The 27,186-nt window shown below is 51.7% G+C and overlaps 1 protein-coding gene across 2 annotated transcripts in view; it reads right to left on the reverse strand.

Moving 5' to 3' along the window:
- Window positions 1-22,195, reverse strand: part of MAP2K4 (mitogen-activated protein kinase kinase 4) — a 30,499-nt gene extending 8,304 nt beyond the window's left edge. The window contains exons 1-9 of one of the 2 annotated variants that reach the window (XM_040437177.1): window positions 22,030-22,195; window positions 16,959-16,991; window positions 11,986-12,079; window positions 11,360-11,473; window positions 10,209-10,383; window positions 8,140-8,259; window positions 7,701-7,820; window positions 7,564-7,615; window positions 2,879-3,006 (exon numbers count right to left, since the gene is read on the reverse strand). In XM_040437177.1, coding sequence (XP_040293111.1) covers window positions 2,879-3,006; window positions 7,564-7,615; window positions 7,701-7,820; window positions 8,140-8,259; window positions 10,209-10,383; window positions 11,360-11,473; window positions 11,986-12,079; window positions 16,959-16,991; window positions 22,030-22,135 — 942 coding nt within the window. In that variant the 5' untranslated portion in view covers window positions 22,136-22,195. The remainder of the gene's footprint in view (window positions 1-2,878; window positions 3,007-7,563; window positions 7,616-7,700; window positions 7,821-8,139; window positions 8,260-10,208; window positions 10,384-11,359; window positions 11,474-11,985; window positions 12,080-16,958; window positions 16,992-22,029) is intronic. The other variant, XM_040437178.1, reaches the window with a different exon arrangement.
- Between the last annotated feature and the right edge of the window lie 4,991 nt (window positions 22,196-27,186).

Below are 27,186 nucleotides of genomic sequence, written 5' to 3' on the forward strand. Positions count from 1 at the left end.
CAGCAGAGACTTCAAGCGGACACGTTTCTCCTGCGCTGATACATTGTAACAGCCCAGACTTCAGGAGGACACGTTTCTCCTGCGCTGATACATTGTAACAGCCCAGACTTCAGGCGGACACATTTCTCCTGCGCTGATACACTGTAACAGTCTGCAGTAGCTCACAGAGTATTGTACAGACTGGATACAATTGTAACAAACCCTCAGCTGTGATCATGATCAGGTCGGTAACCAGGTATCAGCCTCTCGATGATTAAGAATGTTCCCGTTCACTGACAGCAAGCGGAGATCTTGGCAATTGTAAGGAACAAAAGCTGTAATTTATGGATTTATTCGTCGGGTCACTGTGGCTCCGCCCCTTCCTTAAACCACACCCACTTTTTATTTAAAAACTAAAATAAAAATGCGCTGAAAAATTGTGCCCTTCATTGGCAGAAGACTGGCGCAGCGCCATAGCCTGTGTTCTAGCATATGCGGAGAGGTAGGACTACAAGCCTCAGCATGGCCGCCCGCCACACACCAGCTCCTAAAAAGGAGAAGTTGTGTGAATGAAGTGCGGGGAAGGGACGGTAGTAGCGACATCAGCGCCTCTTGGCCGCGCTCCAGGACGCAGGATTCCTCCCGGCTTTCGTCTATTTACTTTCTGAGAGGAAGAACCACGCTGGAAGTATGTGTGAGGACACGGCTCAGCTATGCGCACGGGGGCGGCACCGCTCAACCGCTAACTGGGTCAAACTCCAGTTACTTAACAATTACAGCACAAGGATCTACACGTGCACGCTCTACTCCAGTCACAACCAGAGCTGCAGCCAGAGGGAAGGAGCAGGAGACAAAGAGGCAGAACTGGGAATGCAGCTCTGGAGGTGGATGGAGAAATGAATGCTCATGTTCACACAAACCAATGGACGCTTTATATTATAAAACCTCAGCAAATCAGGGGACATTCACACGACCGGATCCGCAAAATACGCATTTGGAGGACCCACTGACCTCGGGAGGTCCAGGATCCGAATTTGCAGGCAAGAACAGGACAGGTTATATAATCTGCGGAACGGACACACGAAGGCGGACAGCACACAGATGCCGTTTGCGGTCCGTTAGAAGTGAACGGGTCTGAACAACCTGCAAAAAGCGCGGACTGGACGTGGATACAATTTACAGTCGTGTGCATGAGACCTTATGCCCACACAACACAAATACTCGACTGCAGGCGCGGTGGTGGTGGTGGGGGGAGACTCAGCCAGTAGGTGTAGGCAGGGCGGGCAAGGGCGCGGGGGGAATCAGCCGGAGGGCAAAAGGCGCGGCGCTGGGGGAATCAGCCGGAGGGCAAAAGGCGCGGTGGTGGTGGTGGGGGGAGACTCAGCCAGTAGGTGTAGGCAGGGCGGGCAAGGGCGCGGGGGGAATCAGCCGGAGGGCAAAAGGCGCGGCGCTGGGGGAATCAGCCGGAGGGCAAAAGGCGCGGTGGTGGTGGTGGGGGGAGACTCAGCCAGTAGGTGTAGGCGCGGCGGTGGGGGGAGACTCAGCCAGTAGGTGTAGGCGCGGCGCTGGGGGAATCAGCCAGTAGGTGTAGGCGTGGGGGGAATCAGCCGGAGGGCAAAAGGGGCCGCGCGGGGGGAATCAGCCGTAGGGCAAAAGGGGCGGTGTGGGGGGGGGAATCAGCCGTAGGGCAAAAGGGGCGGTGTGGGGGGGGGAATCAGCCGGCGGGCAAAGGCGCGGTGTGGGGGGGGAATCAGCCGGCGGGCAAAGGCGCGGTGTGGGGGGGGGGGGAATCAGCCGGCGGGCAAAGGCGCGGTGTGGGGGGGGGGGAATCAGCCGGCGGGCAAAGGCGCGGTGTGGGGGAGGGGGTCTAATCAGCCGGCGGGCAAAGGCGCGGTGTGGGGGGGGGGGGGGGGAAATCAGCCGGCGGGCAAAGGCGCGGTGTTGGGGGGGGTCGGGGGAAATCAGCCGGCGGGCAAAGGCGTGGGGGGGAATCAGCCGGAGGGCAAAGGGGCGGCGCGGGGGGAATCAGCCGGAGGGCAAAGGGGCGGCGCGGGGGGAATCAGCCGGAGGGCAAAGGGGCGGCGCGGGGGGAATCAGCCGGAGGGCAAAGGGGCGGCGCGGGGGGAATCAGCCGGAGGGCCACCAGGCACAATATTTAATCTCTCACAGGGAAAGCTGAATATCAGGAAGCTATGAAGACCAGAATGGTGGAATATTCTGGCCAAGTCTTGGACCATGCATGGTGAGCTCGCCCTGGTAAATGAGGTCATGAAGCACCAGTAACCGACCACAGCCTCTCCATAATCTTATAAGGTTCCTCTTCCAACATCTTCTGAAATCACCACTTGTAAGGAGATTCCAGATCTGCAGGATCCCCCCCCCCCCGCCTGTGACATCAGCTCCTTCCACAATAATGCACGAACTCCAAGGCTCTGACTAAGCGCCTTCTCCATCACAGGCATGCCGATCCGCGTCGTCACCCGGATTCTTCAGTGGTTTCGGAGGAGAAAATACCTCGGCTTACTCATTCGGAAGCAGCAGGAGGAGGGGGGGGGGTCAGAATACGGTGCGGCCTATAAATAGGAGATGACATCACTTGGGCCGCTGCCCGTGTTCCCAGGCTTAGCTCATGTCTACACTTAAATAACCCTAAGAGCATCTAAACCCCGCGAGGAGCACGCCGCCCGCAACCTCATTATATGGCGCATCACCGGGACATAAACTGCCACAAAGAGATTATAACAAAGGCAGCCCTAAAGCTAAAAAACTAAAGAAAAATCTAAAATAAAAAACAAAAAATTGAAAACAGTAAAAACAGTAAAGAAAAAATCTAAAAATAAAAACACAAAACACTGAAACATCAGCTGAAGAGAGCAGAAATGACATGAACCCCACTTACCGCCATGTATGGCCTGCAGCCGGCGTCTCTGGTCTTGGCGATGGAGTCCACGAGCTGTCCACTGATACCAAAGTCACAAAGCTTAATATTCCCGTTTCTGTCCAGAAGAATATTTGAAGGTTTGATATCTGTAATGTAGAGAGCGGGGGAGGGGAGGGGCGCCATTATTAGCGGAGAAAAGGAGGAATGCAGGGTAATAAATACTACAGAAGCCTGATGACAAGTATGCTAACTGTTTCCAAAAGCAACCTGCAGAATAGTGAGTGCAGCTCTGGAGTATAATACAGGATGTAACCCAGGATCAGTACAGGATAAGTAATGTATGTACACAGTGACTGCACCAGCAGAATAGTGAGTGCAGCTCTGGAGTATAATACAGGATGTAACTCAGGATCAGTACAGGATAAGTAATGTATGTACACAGTGACTGCACCAGCAGAATAGTGAGTGCAGCTCTGGAGTATTATACAGGATGTAACTCAGGATCAGTACAGGATAAGTAATGTATGTACACAGTGACTGCACCAGCAGAATAGGGAGTGCAGCTCTGGAGTATAAGACAGGATGTAACTCAGGATCAGTACAGGATAAGTAATGTATGTACACAGTGACTGCACCAGCAGAATAGTGAGTGCAGCTCTGGAGTATTATACAGGATGTAACTCAGGATCAGTACAGGATAAGTAATGTATGTACACAGTGACTGCACCAGCAGAATAGTGAGTGCAGCTCTGGAGTATAATACAGGATGTAACTCAGGATCAGTACAGGATAAGTAATGTATGTACACAGTGACTGCACCAGCAGAATAGTGAGTGCAGCTCTGGAGTATTATACAGGATGTAACTCAGGATCAGTACAGGATAAGTAATGTATGTACACAGTGACTGCACCAGCAGAATAGTGAGTGCAGCTCTGGAGTATAATACAGGATGTAACTCAGGATCAGTACAGGATAAGTAATGTATGTACACAGTGACTCCACCAGCAGAATAGTGAATGCAGCTCTGGAGTATAATACAGGATGTAACTGAGGATCAGTACAGGATAAGTAATGTGTGTACACAGTGACTGCACCAGCAGAATAGTGAGTGCAGCTCTGGGGTATAATACAGGATGTAACTCAGGATCAGTACAGGATAAGTAATGTATGTACACAGTGACTGCACCAGCAGAATAGTGAGTGCAGCTCTGGAGTATAATACAGGATGTAACTCAGGATCAGTACAGGATAAGTAATGTAATGTATGTACACAGTGACTGCACCAGCAGAATAGTGAGTGCAGCTCTGGAGTATAATACAGGATGTAACTCAGGATCAGTACAGGATAAGTAATGTAATGTATGTACACAGTGACTGCACCAGCAGAATAGTGAGTGCAGCTCTGGAGTATAATACAGGATGTAACTCAGGATCAGTACAGGATAAGTAATGTAATGTATGTACACAGTTGACTGCACCAGCAGAATAGTGAGTGCAGCTCTGGAGTATAATACAGGATGTAACTGAGGAGCAGTACAGGATAAGTAATGTATGTACACAGTGAGTGCACCAGCAGAATAGTGAGTGCAGCTCTGGAGTATAATACAGGATGTAACTCAGGATCAGTACAGGATAAGTAATGTATTTACAGAGTGACTGCAACAGCAGAATAGTGAGTGCAGCTCTGAAGTATAATACAGGATGTAACTCAGGATCAGTACAGGATAAGTAATGTATGTACACAGTGACTGCACCAGCAGAATAGTGAGTGCAGCTCTGGAGTATAATACAGGATGTAACTGAGGATCAGTACAGGATAAGTAATGTAATGTATGTACACAGTGACTGCACCAGCAGAATAGTGAGTGCAGCTCTGGAGTATAATACAGGATGTAACTCAGGATCAGTACAGGATAAGTAATGTATGTACACAGTGACTGCACCAGCAGAATAGTGAGTGCAGCTCTGGAGTATAATACAGGATGTAACTGAGGATCAGTACAGGATAAGTAATGTAATGTATGTACACAGTTGACTGCACCAGCAGAATAGTGAGTGCAGCTCTGGAGTATAATACAGGATGTAATTCAGGATCAGTACAGGATAAGTAATGTATGTACACAGTGACTGCACCAGCAGAATAGTGAGTGCAGCTCTGGAGTATAATACAGGATGTAACTCAGGATCAGTACAGGATAAGTAATGTAATGTATGTACACAGTGACTGCACCAGCAGAATAGTGAGTGCAGCTCTGGAGTATAATACAGGATGTAACTCAGGATCAGTACAGGATAAGTAATGTATGTGCACAGTGACTGCACCAGCAGAATAGTGAGTGCAGCTCTGGAGTATAATACAGGATGTAACTCAGGATCAGTACAGGATAAGTAATGTATGTACACAGTGACTGCACCAGCAGAATAGTGAGTGCAGCTCTGGAGTATAATACAGGATGTAACTCAGGATCAGTACAGGATAAGTAATGTATGTACACAGTGACTCCACCAGCAGAATAGTGAGTGCAGCTCTGGAGTATAATACAGGATGTAACTCAGGATCAGTACAGGATAAGTAATGTAATGTATGTACACAGTGACTGCACCAGCAGAATAGTGAGTGCAGCTCTGGAGTATAACACAGGATGTAACTCAGGATCAGTACAGGATAAGTAATGTAATGTATGTACACAGTGACTGCACCAGCAGAATAGTGAGTGCAGCTCTGGAGTATAATACAGGATGTAACTCAGGATCAGTACAGGATAAGTAATGTATGTACACAGTGACTGCACCAGCAGAATAGTGAGTGCAGCTCTGGAGTATAATACAGGATGTAACTCAGGATCAGTACAGGATAAGTAATGTATGTACACAGTGACTGCACCAGCAGAATAGTGAGTGCAGCTCTGGAGTATAATACAGGATGTAACTCAGGATCAGTACAGGATAAGTAATGTATGTACACAGTGACTCCACCAGCAGAATAGTGAGTGCAGCTCTGGAGTATAATACAGGATGTAACTCAGGATCAGTACAGGATAAGTAATGTAATGTATGTACACAGTGACTGCACCAGCAGAATAGTGAGTGCAGCTCTGGAGTATAACACAGGATGTAACTCAGGATCAGTACAGGATAAGTAATGTATGTACACAGTGACTGCACCAGCAGAATAGTGAGTGCAGCTCTGGAGTATAATACAGGATGTAACTCAGGATCAGTACAGGATAAGTAATGTATGTACACAGTGACTCCACCAGCAGAATAGTGAGTGCAGCTCTGGAGTATAATACAGGATGTAACTCAGGATCAGTACAGGATAAGTAATGTAATGTATGTACACAGTGACTCCACCAGCAGAATAGTGAGTGCAGCTCTGGAGTATAACACAGGATGTAACTCAGGATCAGTACAGGATAAGTAATGTAATGTATGTACACAGTGACTGCACCAGCAGAATAGTGAGTGCAGCTCTGGAGTATAATACAGGATGTAACTCAGGATCAGTACAGGATAAGTAATGTAATGTATGTACACAGTGACTGCACCAGCAGAATAGTGAGTGCAGCTCTGGAGTATAATACAGGATGTAACTCAGGATCAGTACAGGATAAGTAATGTAATGTATGTACACAGTGACTGCACCAGCAGAATAGTGAGTGCAGCTCTGGAGTATAATACAGGATGTAACTCAGGATCAGTACAGGATAAGTAATGTAATGTATGTACACAGTGACTGCACCAGCAGAATAGTGAGTGCAGCTCTGGAGTATAATACAGGATGTAACTCAGGATCAGTACAGGATAAGTAATGTATGTACACAGTGAGTGCACCAGCAGAATAGTGAGTGCAGCTCTGGAGTATAATACAGGATGTAACTCAGGATCAGTACAGGATAAGTAATGTATGTACACAGTGAGTGCACCAGCAGAATAGTGAGTGCAGCTCTGGAGTATAATACAGGATGTAACTCAGGATCAGTACAGGATAAGTAATGTATGTACACAGTGACTGCACCAGCAGAATAGTGAGTGCAGCTCTGGAGTATAATACAGGATGTAACTCAGGATCAGTACAGGATAAGTAATGTATGTACACAGTGACTGCACCAGCAGAATAGTGAGTGCAGCTCTGGAGTATAATACAGGATGTAACTCAGGATCAGAACAGGATAAGTAATGTATGTACACAGTGACTGCACCAGCAGAATAGTGAGTGCAGCTCAGGAGTATAATACAGGATGTAACTCAGGATCAGTACAGGATAAGTAATGTATGTACACAGTGACTGCACCAGCAGAATAGTGAGTGCAGCTCTGGAGTATAATACAGGATGTAACTCAGGATCAGAACAGGATAAGTAATGTATGTACACAGTGACTGCACCAGCAGAATAGTGAGTGCAGCTCTGGAGTATAATACAGGATGTGTTGTAATTTTGGGCATGTGTGGTAACAGACAATGTATGCACGTTATTATGGACCACTAGAGATGGTGAAGTCTCCACAGGTTGAGTTCTCCTGTGAAGCGAGTCCTTGTTGTGGCCTCAGTGCAGAGAAGGATAGTCCACCACTGAGACCAGTGGCCCTGAGACCCCCCCCCCCCCCCCCCCTCCCAAAACAAGGAATAAAACCTAAAAGAAACTTAGCGTGACGTTCTGGCAGACGGTCGCCCTCCCCTCAGACTCCTGGAGTCTTCTCACCTCTGTGAATGATTTTCAAGTTTTCCTTTAAGTGGTTCAAAGCCTTCACAGTCTGGAAGAGAAGGAGGAGAGTGTCAGCGGTGGGGGCAGGAACCGAGCCCGGCCCGCGGCCATCACCAGAAGAGTCATCTACTCACCGCTAAAGTTATTTTTCCTAAAATCTCCTCGGGAATAACGTCATCTAATGAGCTATATACATATTTGTAAAACTTGTCGAACGAGGTAGCCATGAGCTCCATGCAGATCCAGCAGTCGCCCTGCGGGAGGAGGGGAAAATACCGTTAAACCTAAAATTTTAAAAATAAAAATAGTAAATTAAATATTAGAAAATAAGTTATATAATTATAAATATATTATATACAAAAAATTCGGTTTTTAATGATGTAGATTAACATTGTTATAAAGACTTAAAGGGGCACTCCAGGCTACCGATCCTCAGCGGACAGTGATCGGTGGGGGCGGGCGGACCCCCATCAATCTCATCTATCCCGAGGATGGGTTATGGATCTCTGTAGCCTGGAGAACTCTTCCTTCACACACAGGTTGTCACAGCCCCTCCCCCGTCCTTGCACCCACCTCTCTGAACAGGGCCCCATAAAACTGAACTATGTACGGACAGTCGCTGCTCCTCATCACCACGTCGAGGTCCATCAGAAGCTGCTTCTGCTCCTTCTCGTCCACCGTGGATCGTATCCGCTGGAGGGGAAAAAAAAAAAAAAAAAAATGAGAAAAAAAAGAGTTTAAGGGCATCTGCGCAGCTGAAGTCATCTGGTCTCTAACGATGTCCTTGGCAATTAGTCCGATGGGCCGGATCGCGGGAGAACAACTTACTCCGCCGCTCGTTGTATGCAAATGAGGAGCTTGAAGACAAACACTTCAAGTCAAGCTTGCCACGCCCCCTTCCTGTCCACTCACGTTTGATTGATGGCCTTTTTTTGGCTTCTTCTGCTTCTCCCCAGGTGATTGCCACATCTGCGCCTGCGCAGTGAGCACCGCTGTAGTCTACTTGGCTTTAGAGGCTCATTGCGCAGGCGCAGAATTATGGGCACGAGCCAAGTAGACTACAGCGGGGCTCACTGCGCAGGCGCTGACTCATGGGCACGAGACAAGTAGACTACAGCGGGGCTCACTGCGCAGGCGGCAACTCATGGGCACGAGACAAGTAGACTACAGCGGGGATCACTGCGCAGGCGCTGACTCATGGGCACGAGACAAGTAGATTACAGCAGGGCTCACTGCGCAGGCGCTGACTCATGGGCACGAGACAAGTAGACTACAGCGGGGCTCACTGCGCAGGCGCTGACTCATGGGCACAAGCCAAGTAGACTACAGCGAGGCTCACTGCGCAGGCGGCAACTCATGGGCACGAGACAAGTAGACTACAGCGGGGATCACTGCGCAGGCGCTGACTCATGGGCACGAGACAAGTAGATTACAGCAGGGCTCACTGCGCAGGCGCTGACTCATGGGCACGAGACAAGTAGACTACAGCGGGGCTCACTGCGCAGGCGCTGACTCATGGGCACAAGCCAAGTAGACTACAGCGGGGCTCACTGCGCAGGCGCTGACTCATGGGCGCGAGACAAGTAGACTACAGCGGGGCTCACTGCGCAGATGGCAACTCATGGGCACGAGCCAAGTAGACTACAGCGGGGCTCACTGCGCAGGCGCTGACTCATGGGCGCGAGCCAAGTAGACTACAGCGGGGCTCACTGCGCAGGCGCTGACTCATGGGCACGAGACAAGTAGACTACAGCGGGGCTCACTGCGCAGGCGCTGACTCATGGGCACAAGCCAAGTAGACTACAGCGGGGCTCACTGCGCAGGCGCTGACTCATGGGCGCGAGACAAGTAGACTACAGCGGGGCTCACTGCACAGGTGGCAACTCATGGGCACGAAGCAAGTATACTACAGCAGGGCTAACTGCACAGGTGCCAGCTCATGGGCACAAGCCAAGTACACTGCAGAGGGGCTCACTGCGCAGGTGCAGAACTCAAGATCAACATGAACAGGCAGGAAAAGGGCGCATCACTAGATGCCAGAGGGACTGCCGGCGGTTTAGAGGCCATTTTGGCTGTGACAGGTTCCCTTTAAGTGAGTCTTCTGTACTACACGTCGCAGCTTTTGGGTCTAGAGAAAGGGCGTGTCCTAAAAGGGGAGGGAAGGTGCGTCTTACGGAGCCTTCTGAGCCCCCGCACCTTAGACGCAGATTCCCCTGAGGCAGGAGGAATCATCGTGGGTTTTGTATTTTCACTCCTGTCTAATGCAGCGCACCTTCCTGGCTCCTCTAGGGTTAATTGCACGCTCGCACCTGGAGCAGGAAGTGATCACATGTCGGAGACTTCGTGACGACCAAGAACCCGTTTTTACTTTTAGCGTCTTGCAGCTGGAATAAACGTAAATTTTATCGCGCGCGCTAGAAGATATTGTTTTTGGACTTTCCAATGCCGTCGGTGTCAGACTGTGCAGGGACACACCGCCAACTGGTAACACCCATCTGGACCATTATGCAAACTGCTAGTAATTCATTCAGAACTTCTAGCAGGAATAAAAAACGGATGGCATAACAGATATAAGGACAGATTACTACAAGGGTAAAAATACTAGAAAAGGACATGAGCAGAAAGTCCACGCCCTCTCTCACCTTGACGGCCATAATCTGTCCGCTCGGATTGTGAATCATTTTATTTACGGAGCCGTACGCGCCTCTGCCGATCTCGCCCAGATCCTTCAGGTCCTCCGCTGTGAAGTCCCAATGCTGCTCCGGCGAAAGCTTCAACTTTCCTGAAGACTCGATGCTGTGTGTTCGTAATCGCTCTCTGCGCGGAGGAAACACGGAGCAGCACTTCGTTATCACACCCATCAAAGTAACAACAAAAACTAGACTAGACTCGCAAATAGAGTAAGAAAAATACTTATATAATAGAAGTATTACTAGAGCAAGGGTCCGGCCCCCCCCCCCCCCCCCCCAACTAGAGCAAGGGTCCGGCCCCCCCCCCCCCCAACTAGAGCAAGGGTCCGGCCCCCCCCCCCCCAACTAGAGCAAGGGTCCGGCCCCCCCCCCCCCCAACTAGAGCAAGGGTCCTGCCCCCCCCCCCCCAACTAGAGCAAGGGTCCTGCCCCCCCCCCCCCAACTAGAGCAAGGGTCCGGCCCCCCCCCCCCCCCCCAACTAGAGCAAGGGTCCGGCCCCCCCCCCCCAACTAGAGCAAGGGTCCGGCCCCCCCCCCCCAACTAGAGCAAGGGTCCTGCCCCCCCCCCCCAACTAGAGCAAGGGTCCTGCCCCCCCCCCCCAACTAGAGCAAGGGTCCGGCCCCCCCCCCCAACTAGAGCAAGGGTCCGGCCCCCCCCCCCCAACTAGAGCAAGGGTCCGGCCCCCCCCCCCCAACTAGAGCAAGGGTCCTGCCCCCCCCCCCCAACTAGAGCAAGGGTCCGGCCCCCCCCAACTAGAGCAAGGGTCCGGCCCCCCCCCAACTAGAGCAAGGGTCCGGCCCCCCCCAACTAGAGCAAGGGTCCGGCCCCCCCCAACTAGAGCAAGGGTCCGGCCCCCCCCAACTAGAGCAAGGGTCCGGCTCCTTTAACAAAAGCCATGGAGGGAGGGAAGTGGAGGGAGTCAATACGGTAAGTGTCCGTCACTACCACACAGCGTAGGCAGCCATTTTGAGAAGTGCCTTAGTCATTTATAGGATGATGGCAATAGGCCCATGCAAAATAGCGGCAGGGGGTCCGTGAGCCGCGCCAATATGTCTGCCCATAAAATAAAAAATACAAAATAAAATAAACCCCAAGAGACTTACAGTCGGTTTTTCGTAGCCTGCTCATTGGAGCTGTACTGCTTCCCGCCCGCCAGGCGCACTTCCGGTTTTTGGAAGGTGGTCTCGAAGTTCCTCATCACGTCTGTTTTCTGCAACCTTAGTAGGCGAGAGGAGACACAAGTAAAGGGGGTTACACAGGGGCCCGGGACCCTCAAGAGGTCAGTTATCAATAACGGAGGGGGTGAGAAAAAAAAATAAAAATCCGGAATAATTTACATATAGCGGACGGAGAAAAAACCCGCCCACTGACAAAATGGGGGTGACACAAATTACCCCTTTAACCAAAACTCAAACCATAAGGGCTCATGCACACGCCGGGTCCGCAACGCACGGGGCACCGCGTATCACTTGAATGGATCTGCAAACCTGGAGACACGAATCGGAACTCCGCGGAAGAACTACGGACCTCGTAGGAAGTGCCGTCCGTCACTTACCAGGACGATCTGGTGACGCCCAGGGGACACGGGTAAGGTACGCAGCACCGCTGCGGAGTAATGACTGTCCTAATATCTATATATGGTTTATAGAAGGCTTCAAAAATAACTAATTTGTCAAATTTCGATGGTCTGCGGCTGTGGGTTCGGTTCCCCGGGCCGTCAGATACTCACAGGTGGGCAGGCTGACTTGTGGGGTTCAGCGTGAACTTTGCCGTCGATTTGAAGGCCGGATTGGCAAAATTTAACTTCAGTGCTTTGCGTTTACCTGGAGGGCGATAAACAAAAGTATTAAATCACAGACCACGAGACGCCCCGACATCCGCAGGCGGGCGCTGCCACGTTACTGGCGGCCAATCCTACAGCAGAAGAAACGCCGGAGATTTCATTCTTTTATACAGAAAATAAAATCAAATAAATATAAAAAGAAGTAAATCCATAAATATATATAAAATAAAAATATGTAAAAAAGTTTATAAAAATAAAAACGACAAATAACCAAAAAATAAAAAACAAATAAGTCACAAACAACGTAAATAACTATAGATAAGGAAAAATACGTTGAAGTTGTGCTTGAGGCCAGGGATCGGATAATGGTCAGGTTTTCGGCGCAGCGGCCGTCACGGTCAGGGCTCAGACAATTGGCTTCCTGGCAATGACGGCCACAGATGGGTGAGTAAGGTCAGGCGGGGGAGGTCTGCGCCGATCAGGAGCAGGTGGACTACGCAGAGGCTGCAGTAAGACGAGGACACTCAACAGCCAGAAAGATGGCGCAGTAATATTCACACTGCATTTGTTAAAATAAAATAAGGCAAAAATCGGTTTAACCACTGCAGCCAATCGCCGGCCTCTCTGGTGGGCTGTCACCGCTAAGCGATTGATGGGAGCCGCCAGCGCACGGGGGACCTAAGCGCTATTCAGGATCATTTTCTCTTTTACACCATTTCCAGCCGGAGAATCTCTTTGAGAGGGGGTGACAGGGGCGCGATAAGGTCCTCACACACCGTGCTCCGTCACCGGTGACACCTTCCAGCCAGGATTAGGCAATGGCCGCTTTATGAGCTCGGAGACGCCCGGCTTCCCGCATAGTGGTAATACTCGCACTGTGAGACCTCCTGCGCGCTCCGAGTATCAGCCATGGAACTTAGAGATCTTGACTAATACGATTTAATAAACTAAGAAAACCAGCAAAAAAGCCTCTAAGCCGTGAGCACATCCGACAAGTAGGAACTGATGGCCTATTGCTATCTGATCGGCGGGGGTCTGCCCCCCACCCCCCCCCCCTCCCCCGATCTGTTCTGCAGAGGACGGAGCTTGTAACGGCAGCATTCACTTCAGCAGGAGCAGCGCTGCAGTAACCATCTCCGTCCTATACTCAGTGGGTGGAGCTGGGCATTTCCAGCATCGGAGTCAAGCCGAACCATCTGATCAGCAGGGGTGTGGAGTGCTGGACCCTACTCATCTGATAGTGATGGCATCTGCTGGACCCTTGGTATGAAAGAGTAACACCGCCCTAGGCCACCAGGGATCCCAACATCAACCCATTCCACTGCCCTAGGCCACCAGGGATCCCAACATCAACCCATTCCACTGCTCTAGGCCACCAGGGATCCCAACATCAACCCATTCCACTGCCCTAGGCCAGCAGGGACCCCAACATCAATCCATTCCACTGCTCTAGGCCACCAGGGATCCCAACATCATTCCACCGCCCTAGGCCACCAGGGACCCCAACATCAATCCATTCCACCGCCCTAGGCCAGCAGGGACCCCAACATCAATCCATTCCACCGCCCTAGGCCAGCAGGGATCCCAACATCAATCCATTCCACTGCCCTAGGCCACCAGGGATCCCAACATCATTCCACTGCCCTAGGCCACCAGGGATCCCAACATCAACCCGTTCCACTGCCCTAGGCCACCAGGGATCCCAACATCAAACCATTCCACTGCCCTAGGCCACCAGGGATCCCAACATCAACCCATTCCACTGCTCTAGGCCACCAGGGACCCCAACATCAACCCATTCCACTGCCCTAGGCCACCAGGGATCCCAACATCAATCCATTCCACTGCCCTAGGCCACCAGGGATCCCAACATCATTCCACTGCCCTAGGCCACCAGGGATCCCAACATCATTCCACTGCCCTAGGCCACCAGGGATCCCAACATCAACCCATTCCACTGCCCTAGGCCACCAGGGATCCCAACATCAACCCATTCCACTGCTCTAGGCCACCAGGGATCCCAACATCAACCCATTCCACTGCCCTAGGCCACCAGGGATCCCAACATCAACCCATTCCACTGCTCTAGGCCACCAGGGACCCCAACATCAATCCATTCTACGCCACCAGGGGTCCAGAGAACCCATTCCACTGCCCTAGCCCACCAGGGGTCCAGAGAACCCTGCCCTAGGCCACAGACCAGGACCGCCAGGGTTCCTGGCATGAATCCATTTCACCTCAATGGGGTCTTATGAACATGTGACTGGGGCTTTCCTGCTGTTCATTGTGGGAACGGGGGTTAGGTATTAGGTTTTACTACTTAGCGGAAGGCACAATATAGGGCACTAACGGTATGGTGATGGCTGGTGGTCATTGTGGTCAGGGCCGGGAAAGAGAAAAAAAAATAATAATAAAGGGAAAGGGATTGACTCTGATCATAGAAGATGCCACTGGATGTGACTGGTGTCTTTATCACACATATATCTCAGCCGCTGTATCTAAGCCTGCTGCTTTATGAAGCTCTCCTTACTGCGGTGCCGTCTCCGGTACGTCCTCATCCTTAAGATACCCCGTAAATAATAAAAGGACAATATAAGGCGACGATAAAACTGGAATCTGCACCTCCTCCCATGCAATGAAATTCATCTGATGATCACAATGAGCAAAAAAAATATATAAATAAAAATAAAATAAAAGCAGTAAAGAGTTACCCCAAAGTAAGACGAGAGAAATAATGACTGAAGGCACCGCATTATGTTAGACTGGTCTCATGTACCAATCTGGAGGTGACACTCCTGTCACATCCAAAGCTGCATTCACATGGCCTCTTATGTCATGAGGTACGGTGGGAGATGTAGTGGTTACGGCAGGCACTATACAGCTGTGTGTACAAAAAAAAAAAAGCCCAAAACACAATGCAATTCTGAAGGCAGCTCTAGATGGGACTAGTGCATAAGGGCACTTAAAGGGGTTATGCCATGACTGCTGTACAAAATGAAAATCATACATCGTCTAGAACATGACAATCCTAGAACCAGCCCGGCACCTCACATGGATCCAGAGACCCCCCCCCCCCCTACTCATTGCTCCGCTAGATTTATTTCCAGCTGGTAGCTAAGGGGGCATGTCCGTTCTCTGGGGGGCATGTCCGTTCTCTGGGGGGCATGTCCGTTCTCTGGGGGGCATGTCCGTTCTCTGGGGGGCATGTCCGTTTCACTGCAGCTCTTTATGGCTGGTGACCGTTAAAGATTTAAACTGAGCGTGTGCGACCGCTTCAGTGTGGTGAACAAGAAAATATAACAGCAGGTGGCGCTATAGATATATTTTATTGAATAGCTCAGCCTCAGGGGGTACTTTATTTAAGTTTTTTCAGATCCAGGTTTGAAAAATTTAGATAGTTTTTTTTGTTTTTCATGGCACAACCCCCTTACCAGGATGAATAGCAAAGCTATGCTTTAAAAGGATTCTCCGGTTTCATAATTATTTTTGCCCCACTTTCTTGCCCCTGTCCTCGGCATCAGTGCATCCTGGCAGGATGTCTACATGCAGAACTTCCTGTTGTCATCAGCTTCACGTTAGGTTTGCCAACCAGCCCCATCAGGTTTTGCTCTGTATTGTTTCACAGGGCTTCTTCTGCGTATCTGCCATGGAGGGGACAGAGCAAGGCATGCTGGGACTGGTTGGCAAGCCTAACGTGAAGCTGGTGAAAACAGGAAGTTCTGAATGTAGACATCCTGCCAGGATGCACTGATGCCGAGAACAGGGGGCGGAAAGCCCTGACATGAAAAACAGGGATATGGGGGAGAAATGTGCAGGGTTTCGGGTACGCTAGGCAGATAATCTTAATATAGCTCTGGAGAACCCATTTAAACGCCCCCCCCCCCTCCAAAAAATAAAATAAAAACCATGAGAGATAATGAATAAAACAATCACTGTATTACATTTACGTCTTGCACAGAGAAGTATATAGGATTGCTGCTTCTCGTGAAATGGCAGGAACACTCGCCATAAAAAACAAATGTCAAATATGGTCCCTTTCGTCAGGAGACACCCCAATGTCTTCCAGCTGTTGAATCTGAGCATGCTGGTAGTTGTAGTTCAACAGTTACAATGCATTGGCTTCACTGCATAACAGGATGGCTCAACTGGATCGCCAGGATTATTTGATATTTCATTCATATGAAGCAATCAGAGAAAGTACAAATTGTCAGCAGAGGATAGAGAACGCGGGATCGGCAAGAAAGGGACCAGTTTAACATATATCTGTGCCGAATGCTTTATGGCGAGCCGCTGGAAAGTGAACCCGTCACCATCGCGGTCTGAACTATCGCCTGTGGATTTTTTTAATTTTTTTTTATTTCCATAAGGATTGACTCTTCTCACACCGAGGGGGGTGCAGACATGCCGGGGATTATTACCTAAAAAAATTTAATTATGATCTGATACACGATATAATCTTTTCTGAATCTTCAAAATAAAAGAAAATTTTAAAGTATAAGAAATTATAAAAATGGTTTTACATTACACTTAAAAAAAAAAACTGTATATATTCAATGAAAACATAACTAAAAATATTAAAAGATACGAGATAAAAATCAAATATACAAGAAAAAAAAAATGCTAAAAAGATTATGAAAAAGTTAAGCAGATACGAAAATCATAACAAAAAAAAAAACTGCTTAAAACTAAACTAATGGATAAAAACATAAGAAAATAATAAAAAACTAAAATGCAACAATAAAATATAAAAAAACAAAAAGATAAAAATATTACGGGGGGGGGGGGGTCCCTCATGTCACACGAGGTGGACGGGTTCACTTTGGACAGCAGTTAGTTGGAGCGACAGTGGATACATCCCCAGCACCAAGATGGAGGGTGACAGGTACCACGATGCCAGAAAAAGAAAAATCACATCTTACTTTGCGCATTGTCACAGAAGTTTATCTGAAGGCCTAAAGTAGAAAACACAAATTCTTGTTCATTAGCTGCATTAACAAACATCACATACACAGCAGGAGGCGACGTAAACAACACACAGACATACAGAAGTACTGGACACCATGTGGCGGTATTATAGCATATATCCAGTGGAGCATGACCATTTCTACAGAAGCTGTATGAAACTGGAAGAAGACGGAGGGACGGTGGAGGCCCCAGGCTCCTTCCCGGAGCACAGTACGTGGTAATCAGCCTCGTCTGGGACCCTCACGTCCATTCGCCTTTTCGGAAAGTGATGCAGAGGTGTCCACACCAGAATACCCCATTAATTGTACCCAGATAAAACAAACAAACACATTAAGGCCTCATGGATGCAGACCCTTTCACGTGAAGGTAAGAGGTGATCGATCACTCATGTGTCCGTTCGTTTGGGCAATTATCTGTCCATGTGTAAAGGTCCACAAACCAGGTCGATTGGTGCTCGTTACGGGCAGGAACCTTCCCGTGTAACACCTTCCAGGGGCCAACACCTGAGGACCAGCAGCCAAGTCTGGTCAGGGATCTGCATGGATGGCACTTTGTAGAAGAAATGTTGGGTGACCAGAGACTAAGATAGGACCTTTTCAAAGGAAGACCACCCAAATGGTCCAGCTCCAAGAAGTTCCACAGGGTCCAAATTCTAACAATACAGTGAACTATTTTTTTTTGTTTTCACATGGTGGAAGCTTTGAGCAAGATAATGAGACACGTGGGACCTTCAGCAGTAGAAGACATCACGTAGATCTACTGTCGACATCCCATGACCCCATCTTAGTAGCAGTTTGGTTTGGTCCATTTTTCTAGGCCTTTAGAAGACATTTTGAAGACATGAGAGCTCAATGTGGTCACCCACGGCCTATGGACCCTGAGAACGAGCCCTTACACCAACCACCCCATTTGGCTTCTCCTCCATTTCAGCAGAAGGAGCAGTCAGAAAGCGAGAACCACATCGTAGGACGTACGAATACACGCGGCACTTTCCAAATGGCCACCAGGACATAAAATCCATCATCACCGGACGGCAGCCATTGCTGACAGGAGGGTGTGGCGCCAAGAACGAAGCTTCCAAAGGAAGGACGTACATTGGCGTTAATCACCCAGTCAGAGCAATACCGCCAGGACCACTCCAAGATGGACAGAAACAGGAAACCTGCAGGTATGTACAGAGAGGTGGCCCCTAGGATGTGTAGAGCCACCTACAACCAGGTCACCACATGAAGACCTATCAATGCTCAAAACAGGAAGCAGGAGAACCAGCAGAGGGGCCCCGACAGGCCGACAGAGGGCCCCCACCGTAAACAGTGCAGGGTTACCTTACCCCTGGACCAAACATCAGGTAGGGTTTAATGGGAGCGAGGGAGGGATATTGACAGGTAGGTAATGGGTGGCACTATAGGATGGCGTATCCAGGCCTCGGGACATAGGGGGGCACTATAGGACGGCGTACCCAGGCCGCGGGACATAGGGGGGCACTATAGGACGGCACAACCAGGCCTCGGGACATAGGGGGGCACTATAGGACGGCACAACCAGGCCTCGGGACATAGGGGGGCACTATAGGACGGCACAACCAGGCCTCGGGACATAGGGGGGCACTATAGGACGGCACAACCAGGCCTCGGGACATAGGGGGGCACTATAGGACGGCACAACCAGGCCTCGGGACATAGGGGGGCACTATAGGACGGCACAACCAGGCCTCGGGACATAGGGGGGCACTATAGGACGGCACAACCAGGCCTCGGGACATAGGGGGGCACTATAGGACGGCACAACCAGGCCTCGGGATATAGGGGGGCACTATAGGACGGCACAACCAGGCCTCGGGACATAGGGGGGCACTATAGGACGGCACAACCAGGCCTCGGGACATAGGGGGGCACTATAGGACGGCACAACCAGGCCTCGGGACATAGGGGGGCACTATAGGACGGCACAACCAGGCCTCGGGACATAGGGGGGGCACTATAGGATGGCACAACCAGGCCTCAGGACATAGGGGGGCACTACAGGATGGCACAACCAGGCCTCGGGACATAGGGGGGCACTACAGGATGGCACAACCAGGCCTCGGGACATAGGGGGGCACTACAGGATGGCACAACCAGGCCTCGGGACATAGGGGGGCACTACAGGATGGCACAACCAGGCCTCAGGACATAGGGGGGCACTACAGGATGGCACAACCAGGCCTTGGGGCATAGCGGGGGGCACTACAGGATGGCACAACCAGGCCTCGGGACATAGGGGGGCACTACAGGATGGCACAACCAGGCCTCGGGACATAGGGGGGCACTACAGGATGGCACAACCAGGCCTTGGGGCATAGCGGGGGCACTACAGGATGGCACAACCAGGCCTCGGGGCATAGGGGGCACTGTAGGATGGCATAATGAGGCATCAGGGTATATGCTGCTCCGTCCCTGCACTATTTTAGGGTCAGTGTTACACAGGGGTCAGGGTCCGGTCACGGGGTCAGCTCTGCCCATCACATGTTGCTCTGAGGCCTGGTCAGGAGCCCTCGTTGACCCCATGCAGGTTACAGCAAAAGTAGTCATCAGTAACCCTATAATCCCTGGCACTGATGATGGGGGGGAAGGGAGGATGTGATCTGCAGGTGACAGCCCCGGTCATGGGGGGTACGACATTCTGCTGGGTGGGTGACATTGTTAATGGCAGCAGGAGGGGGGATGGGGACACGTAGAGGGGGGGGCGGGGTCTGTAGACGGTAGGGAAGTAATCCACCGGCTGTGGAGGGTAGGAGGGCACCGGATCAGGGGGGCACCCCGAAAAACAGACTATGGAGGTCAACACCAGAGGAGGCACCCGATGAATATTGGGAAGGGGCAGAAAAGAATAGGGGGTACAAAGGATAAGCGAGGCACAGGAAACGGGGCGAGAGGCCGGACAAGGGTGGGTGGAGGGGTCAGAACTGATTGGCACTGGGAGAAATGGCACAGTAGGGGGACGGGCCCTCTGGGACTGGGGGGGCCCTCTGTAGTGGGGGCTCTGTCAGGGGGTCAGGATTAGAGGCACAGGTGATGGAGCAGGACTGGAGGGCCCTCTGTACTGGGGGCTCTGTCAGGGGGTCAGGATAAGGGGCACAGGTGATGGAGCAGGACTGGGGGGGGGCCTCTGTAGTGGGGGCTCTGTCAGGGGGTGCTGGATTAGGGGCACAGGTGATGGAGCAGGACTGGGGGGCCCTCTGTAGTGGGGGCTCTGTCAGGGGGTCAGGATTAAGGGCACAGGTGATGGAGCAGGACTGGGGGGACCCTCTGTAGTGGGGGCTCTGTCAGGGGCTCAGGATTAGGGGCACAGGTGATGGAGCAGGACTGGGGGGGGACCCTCCGTAGTGGGGGCTCTGTCAGGGGGTCAGGATTAGGGGCACAGGTGATGGAGCAGGACTGGGGGGACCCTCTGTAGTGGGGGCTCTGTCAGGGGGTCAGGATTAGGGGCACAGGTGATGGAGCAGGACGGGGGGGGCCCTCTGTAGTGGGGGCTCTGTCAGGGGGTCAGGATTAGGGGCACAGGTGATGGAGCAGGACGGGGGGGGGACCCTCCGTAGTGGGGGCTCTGTCAGGGGGTCAGGATTAGGGGCACAAGTGATGGAGCATGACTGGGGGGCCCTCTGTAGTGGGGGCTCTGTCAGGGGGTGCAGGAGATGTTTTGGGGGTCAGGATAAGGGGCACAGGTGATGGAGCAGGACTGGGGGGGGCCCTCTGTAGTGGGGGCTCTGTCAGGGGGTGCAGGAGATGTTTTGGGGGTCAGGATAAGGGGCACAGGTGATGGAGCAGGACTGGGGGGGGGGGCCCTCTGTAGTGGGGGCTCTGTCAGGGGAGTCAGGATTAGGGGCACAGGTGATGGAGCAGGACTGGGGGGGCCCTCTGTAGTGGGGGCTCTGTCAGGGGGTCAGGATTAGGGGCACAGGTGATGGAGCAGGACTGGGGGGGCCCTCTGTAGTGGGGGCTCTGTCAGGGGGTCAGGATTAGGGGCACAAGTGATGGAGCAGGACTGGGGGGCCCTCTGTAGTGGGGGCTCTGTCAGTGGGGTCAGGATTAGGGGCACAGGTGATGGAGCAGGACTGGGGGGAACCTCTGTAGTGGGGGTCTGTCAGGGGCTCAGGATTAGGGGCACAGGTGATGGAGCAGGACTGGGGGGCCCTCTGTAGTGGGGGCTCTGTCAGGGGCTCAGGATTAGGGGCACAGGTGATGGAGCAGGACTGGGGGACCCTCTGTAGTGGGGGCTCTGTCAGGGGCTCAGGATTAGGGGCACAGGTGATGGAGCAGGACTGGGGGGCCCTCTGTAGTGGGGGCTCTGTCAGGGGGGTCAGGATTAGGGGCACAGGTGATGGAGCAGGACTGGGGGGCCCTCTGTAGTGGGGGCTCTGTCAGGGGCTCAGGATTAGGGGCACAGGTGATGGAGCAGGACTGGGGGGCCCTCTGTAGTGGGGGCTCTGTCAGGGGGGTCAGGATTAGGGGCACAGGTGATGGAGCAGGACTGGGGGGCCCTCTGTAGTGGGGGCTCTTTCAGGGGGTGCAGGAGATGTTTTGGGGATCAGGATTAGGGGCACAGGTGATGGAGCAGGACTGGGGGACCCTCTGTACTGGGGGCTCTGTCAGGGGGTCAGGATTAGGGGCACAGGTGATGGAGCAGGACTGGGGGGGGCCCTCTGTAGTGGGGGCTCTGTCAGGGGGTGCAGGATTAGGGGCACAGGTGATGGAGCAGGACTGGGGGGCCCTCTGTAGTGGGGGCTCTGTCAGGGGGTGCAGGATTAGGGGCACAGGTGATGGAGCAGGACTGGGGGGCCCTCTGTAGTGGGGGCTCTGTCAGGGGCTCAGGATTAGGGGCACAGGTGATGGAGCAGGACTGGGGGGGCCCTCTGTAGTGGGGGCTCTGTCAGGGGCTCAGGATTAGGGGCACAGGTGATGGAGCAGGACCTGGTGCTCGGGAGAAGCCTCTGTCAGGGCGCAGGGCACACACAGCGGCTCGGTGCGGTACAGGCGCGGCTCTTACCCTGCATGCTGCTGACCGTGCCCTGATGCTGGGGGAGCTGTCCTGGGAGCCCGGGGCCCGCTCCGCCGCCGCTGCCTCCACTGTTACTGGGATTGGAAGTCGCCATTGTTAATATATTAGATTCCAAATGAAGGCTGCAATGCAGCAACCCCCACTGAGCCTGCCCCCTCCCAGAATCCCTCACTCTGACGTCACGGGCCCGCCCCCGGCCAGACGTCATCCATCTACAGAAGGCCCCGCCCACGTCAGGAGCTGAGGAGGAAATGTGACGAGGGGTGTCTCCGGGGCCGGAGCCGCTGCAGAACCTCTTATATACGGCTGTCATATCGGAGCTGCTGCAGAACCTCTTATATACGGCTGTAATATCGGAGCTGCTGCAGAACCTCTTATATACGGCTGTCATTTCCGGAGCCGCTGCAGAACCTCTTATATACGGCTGTCATATCGGAGCTGCTGCAGAACCTCTTATATACGGCTGTCATATCCGGAGCTGCTGCAGAACCTCTTATATACGGCTGTCATATCGGAGCCGCTGCAGAACCTCTTATATACGGCTGTCATATCGGAGCCGCTGCAGAACCTCTTATATACGGCTGTCATATCCAGAGCTGCTGCAGAACCTCTTATATACGGCTGTCATATCGGAGCCGCTGCAGAACCTCTTATATACGGCTGTCATATCGGAGCTGCTGCAGAACCTCTTATATACGGCTGTAATATCGGAGCTGCTGCAGAACCTCTTATATACGGCTGTCATATCCGGAGCTGCTTCAGAACCTCTTATATACGGCTGTCATATCCAGAGCTGCTGCAGAACCTCTTATATACGGCTGTCATATCGGAGCTGCTGCAGAACCTCTTATATACGGCTGTCATATCCGGAGCTGCTGCAGAACCTCTTATATACGGCTGTAATATCGGAGCTGCTGCAGAACCTCTTATATACGGCTGTCATATCCGGAGCTGCTTCAGAACCTCTTATATACGGCTGTCATATCCGGAGCTGCTGCAGAACCTCTTATATACGGCTGTCATATCGGAGCCGCTGCAGAACCTCTTATATACGGCTGTCATATCGGAGCCGCTGCAGAACCTCTTATATACGGCTGTCATATCGGAGCCGCTGCAGAACCTCTTATATACGGCTGTCATATCCGGAGCTGCTGCAGAACCTCTTATATACGGCTGTCATATCGGAGCCGCTGCAGAACCTCTTATATACGGCTGTCATATCGGAGCCGCTGCAGAACCTCTTATATACGGCTGTCATATCGGAGCCGCTGCAGAACCTCTTATATACGGCTGTCATATCGGAGCTGCTGCAGAACCTCTTATATACGGCTGTCATATCGGAGCTGCTGCAGAACCTCTTATATACGGCTGTAATATCGGAGCTGCTGCAGAACCTCTTATATACGGCTGTCATATCGGAGCCGCTGCAGAACCTCTTATATACGGCTGTCATATCCGGAGCCGCTGCAGAACCTCTTATATACAGCTGTCATATCGGAGCCGCTGCAGAACCTCTTATATACGGCTGTCATATCGGAGCCGCTGCAGAACCTCTTATATACGGCTGTCATATCTGGAGCTGCTGCAGAACCTCTTATATACGGCTGTCATATCCGGAGCTGCTGCAGAACCTCTTATATACGGCTGTCATATCCGGAGCCTGCTGCAGAACCTCTTATATACGGCTGTCATATCCGAAGCCGCTGCAGAACCTCTTATATACGGCTGTCATATCGGAGCTGCTGCAGAACCTCTTATATACGGCTGTCATATCCGGAGCCGCTGCAGAACCTCTTATATACAGCTGTCATATCCGGAGCCGCTGCAGAACCTCTTATATACGGCTGTCATATCCAGAGCTGCTGCAGAACCTCTTATATACGGCTGTCATATCGGAGCCGCTGCAGAACCTCTTATATACGGCTGTCATATCGGAGCCGCTGCAGAACCTCTTATATACGGCTGTCATATCGGAGCCGCTGCAGAACCTCTTATATACGGCTGTCATATCGGAGCTGCTGCAGAACCTCTTATATACGGCTGTAATATCCAGAGCTGCTGCAGAACCTCTTATATACGGCTGTCATATCGGAGCCGCTGCAGAACCTCTTATATACGGCTGTCATATCCGGAGCCGCTGCAGAACCTCTTATATACGGCTGTCATATCGGAGCCGCTGCAGAACCTCTTATATACGGCTGTCATATCGGAGCCGCTGCAGAACCTCTTATATACGGCTGTCATATCGGAGCTGCTGCAGAACCTCTTATACACTGCTCAAAAAAATAAAGTGAACACTTAAACAACACAATGTAACTCCAAGTCAATCACACTTCTGTGAAATCAAACTGTCCACTTAGGAAGCAACACTGAGTGACAATCAATTTCACATGGTGTTGTGCAAATGGGATAGACAACAGGTGGAAATTATAGGCAATTAGCAAGACACCCCCAATAAAGGAGTGGTTCTGCAGGTGGTGACCACAGACCACTTCTCAGTTCCTATGCTTCCTGGCTGATGTTTTGGTCACTTTTGAATGCTGGCGGTGCTTTCACTCTAGTGGTAGCATGAGACGGAGTCTACAACCCACACAAGTGGCTCAGGTAGTGCAGCTTATCCAGGATGGCACATCAATGCGAGCTGTGGCAAGAAGGTTTGCTGTGTCTGTCAGCGTAGTGTCCAGAGCATGGAGGCGCTACCAGGAGACAGGCCAGTACATCAGGAGACGTGGAGGAGGCCGTAGGAGGGCAACAACCCAGCAGCAGGACCGCTACCTCCGCCTTTGTGCAAGGAGGAACAGGAGGAGCACTGCCAGAGCCCTGCAAAATGACCTCCAGCAGGCCACAAATGTGCATGTGTCTGCTCAAACGGTCAGAAACAGACTCCATGAGGGTGATATGAGGGCCCGACGTCCACAGGTGGGGGTTGTGCTTACAGCCCAACACCGTGCAGGACGTTTGGCATTTGCCAGAGAACACCAAGATTGGCAAATTCGCCACTGGCGCCCTGTGCTCTTCACAGATGAAAGCAGGTTCACACTGAGCACATGTGACAGACGTGACAGAGTCTGGTGACACCGTGGAGAACGTTCTGCTGCCTGCAACATCCTCCAGCATGACCGGTTTGGCATTGGGTCAGTAATGGTGTGGGGTGGCATTTCTTTGGAGGGCCGCACAGCCCTCCATGTGCTCGCCAGAGGTAGCCTGACTGCCATTAGGTACTGAGATGAGATCCTCAGACCCCTTGTGAGACCATATGCTGGTGCGGTTGGCCCTGGGTTCCTCCTAATGCAAGACAATGCTAGACCTCATGTGGCTGGAGTGTGTCAGCAGTTCCTGCAAGACGAAGGCATTGATGCTATGGACTGGCCCGCCCGTTCCCCAGACCTGAATCCAATTGAGCACATCTGGGACATCATGTCTCGCTCTATCCACTAACGTCACGTTGCACCACTGACTGTCCAGGAGTTGGCAGATGCTTTAGTCCAGGTCTGGGAGGAGATCCCTCAGGAGACCATCCGCCACCTCATCAGGAGCATGCACAGGCGTTGTAGGGAGGTCATACAGGCACGTGGAGGCCACACACACTACTGAGCCTCATTTTGACTTGTTTTAAGGACATTACATCAAAGTTGGATCAGCCTGTAGTGTGTTTTTCCACTTTAATTTTGAGGGTGACTCCAAATCCAGACCTCCATGGGTTGAAAAATTTGATTTCCATTTTTTTTATTTTTGTGTGATTTTGTTGTCAGCACATTCAACTATGTAAAGAACAAAGTATTTCAGAAGAATATTTAATTAATTCAGATCTAGGATGTGTTATTTTTGTGTTCCCTTTATTTTTTTGAGCAGTGTATATATATTTAAGATGAGAGTTACATAGTGGAAGGAGCAGGGTCCTCCCAGCAGCACAGAGGATTTCAGGAGAGCAGTGTGCTGATCTTGTGGAGGTCACAGGATGAGAGCTACATAGTGAAGGAGCAGGGTCCCCCCAGCAGCACAGAGGATTTCAGGAGAGGAGTGTGCTGATCTTGTGGAGGTCACAGGCTGAGAGTTACATAGTGGAAGGAGCAGGGTCCTCCCAGCAGCACAGAGGATGTCAGGAGAGGAGTGTGCTGATCTTGTGGAGGTCACAGGATGAGAGTTATATAGTGGAAGGAGCAGGGTCCTCCCAGCAGCACAGAGGATTTCAGGAGAGGAGTGTGCTGATCTTGTGGAGGTCACAGGATGAGTTACATAGTGGAAGGAGCAGGGTCCTCCCAGCAGCACAGAGGATTTCAGGAGAGGAGTGTGCTGATCTTGTGGAGGTCACAGGATGAGAGTTACATAGAGGAAGGATCAGGGTCTTCCCAGCAGCACAGAGGATATCAGGAGAGGAGTGTGCTGATCTTGTGGAGGTCACAGGATGAGAGTTACATAGTGGAAGGAGCAGGGTCCTCCCAGCAGCACAGAGGATTTCAGGAGAGGAGTGTGCTGATCTTGTGGAGGTCACAGGATGAGAGTTACATAGAGGAAGGATCAGGGTCCTCCCAGCAGCACAGAGGATTTCAGGAGAGGAGTGTGCTGATCTTGTGGAGGTCACAGGATGAGAGTTACACAGTGGAAGGAGCAGGGTCCTCCCAGCAGCACAGAGGATTTCAGGAGAGGAGTGTGCTGATCTTGTGGAGGTCACAGGATGAGAGTTACATAGTGGAAGGAGCAAGGTCCCCCCCAGCAGCACAGAGGATTTCAGGAGAGGAGTGTGCTGATCTTGTGGACGTCACAGACTGAGAGTTACATAGTGGAAGGAGCAGGGTCCTCCCAGCAGCACAGAGGATGTCAGGAGAGGAGTGTGCTGATCTTGTGGAGGTCACAGGATGAGTTACATAGTGGAAGGAGCAGGGTCCTCCCAGCAGCACAGAGGATTTCAGGAGGAGTGCGCTGATCTTGTGGAGGTCACAGACTGAGAGTTACATAGTGGAAGGAGCAGGGTCCTCCCAGCAGCACAGAGGATGTCAGGAGAGGAGTGTGCTGATCTTGTGGAGGTCACAGGATGAGTTACATAGTGGAAGGAGCAGGGTCCTCCCAGCAGCACAGAGGATTTCAGGAGAGGAGTGTGCTGATCTTGTGGAGGTCACAGACTGAGAGTTACATAGTGGAAGGAGC

The sequence above is a fragment of the Bufo bufo genome, chromosome 6, assembly GCF_905171765.1.
Source record: "Bufo bufo chromosome 6, aBufBuf1.1, whole genome shotgun sequence".
Classification (NCBI taxonomy): Eukaryota; Metazoa; Chordata; class Amphibia; order Anura; family Bufonidae; genus Bufo; species Bufo bufo.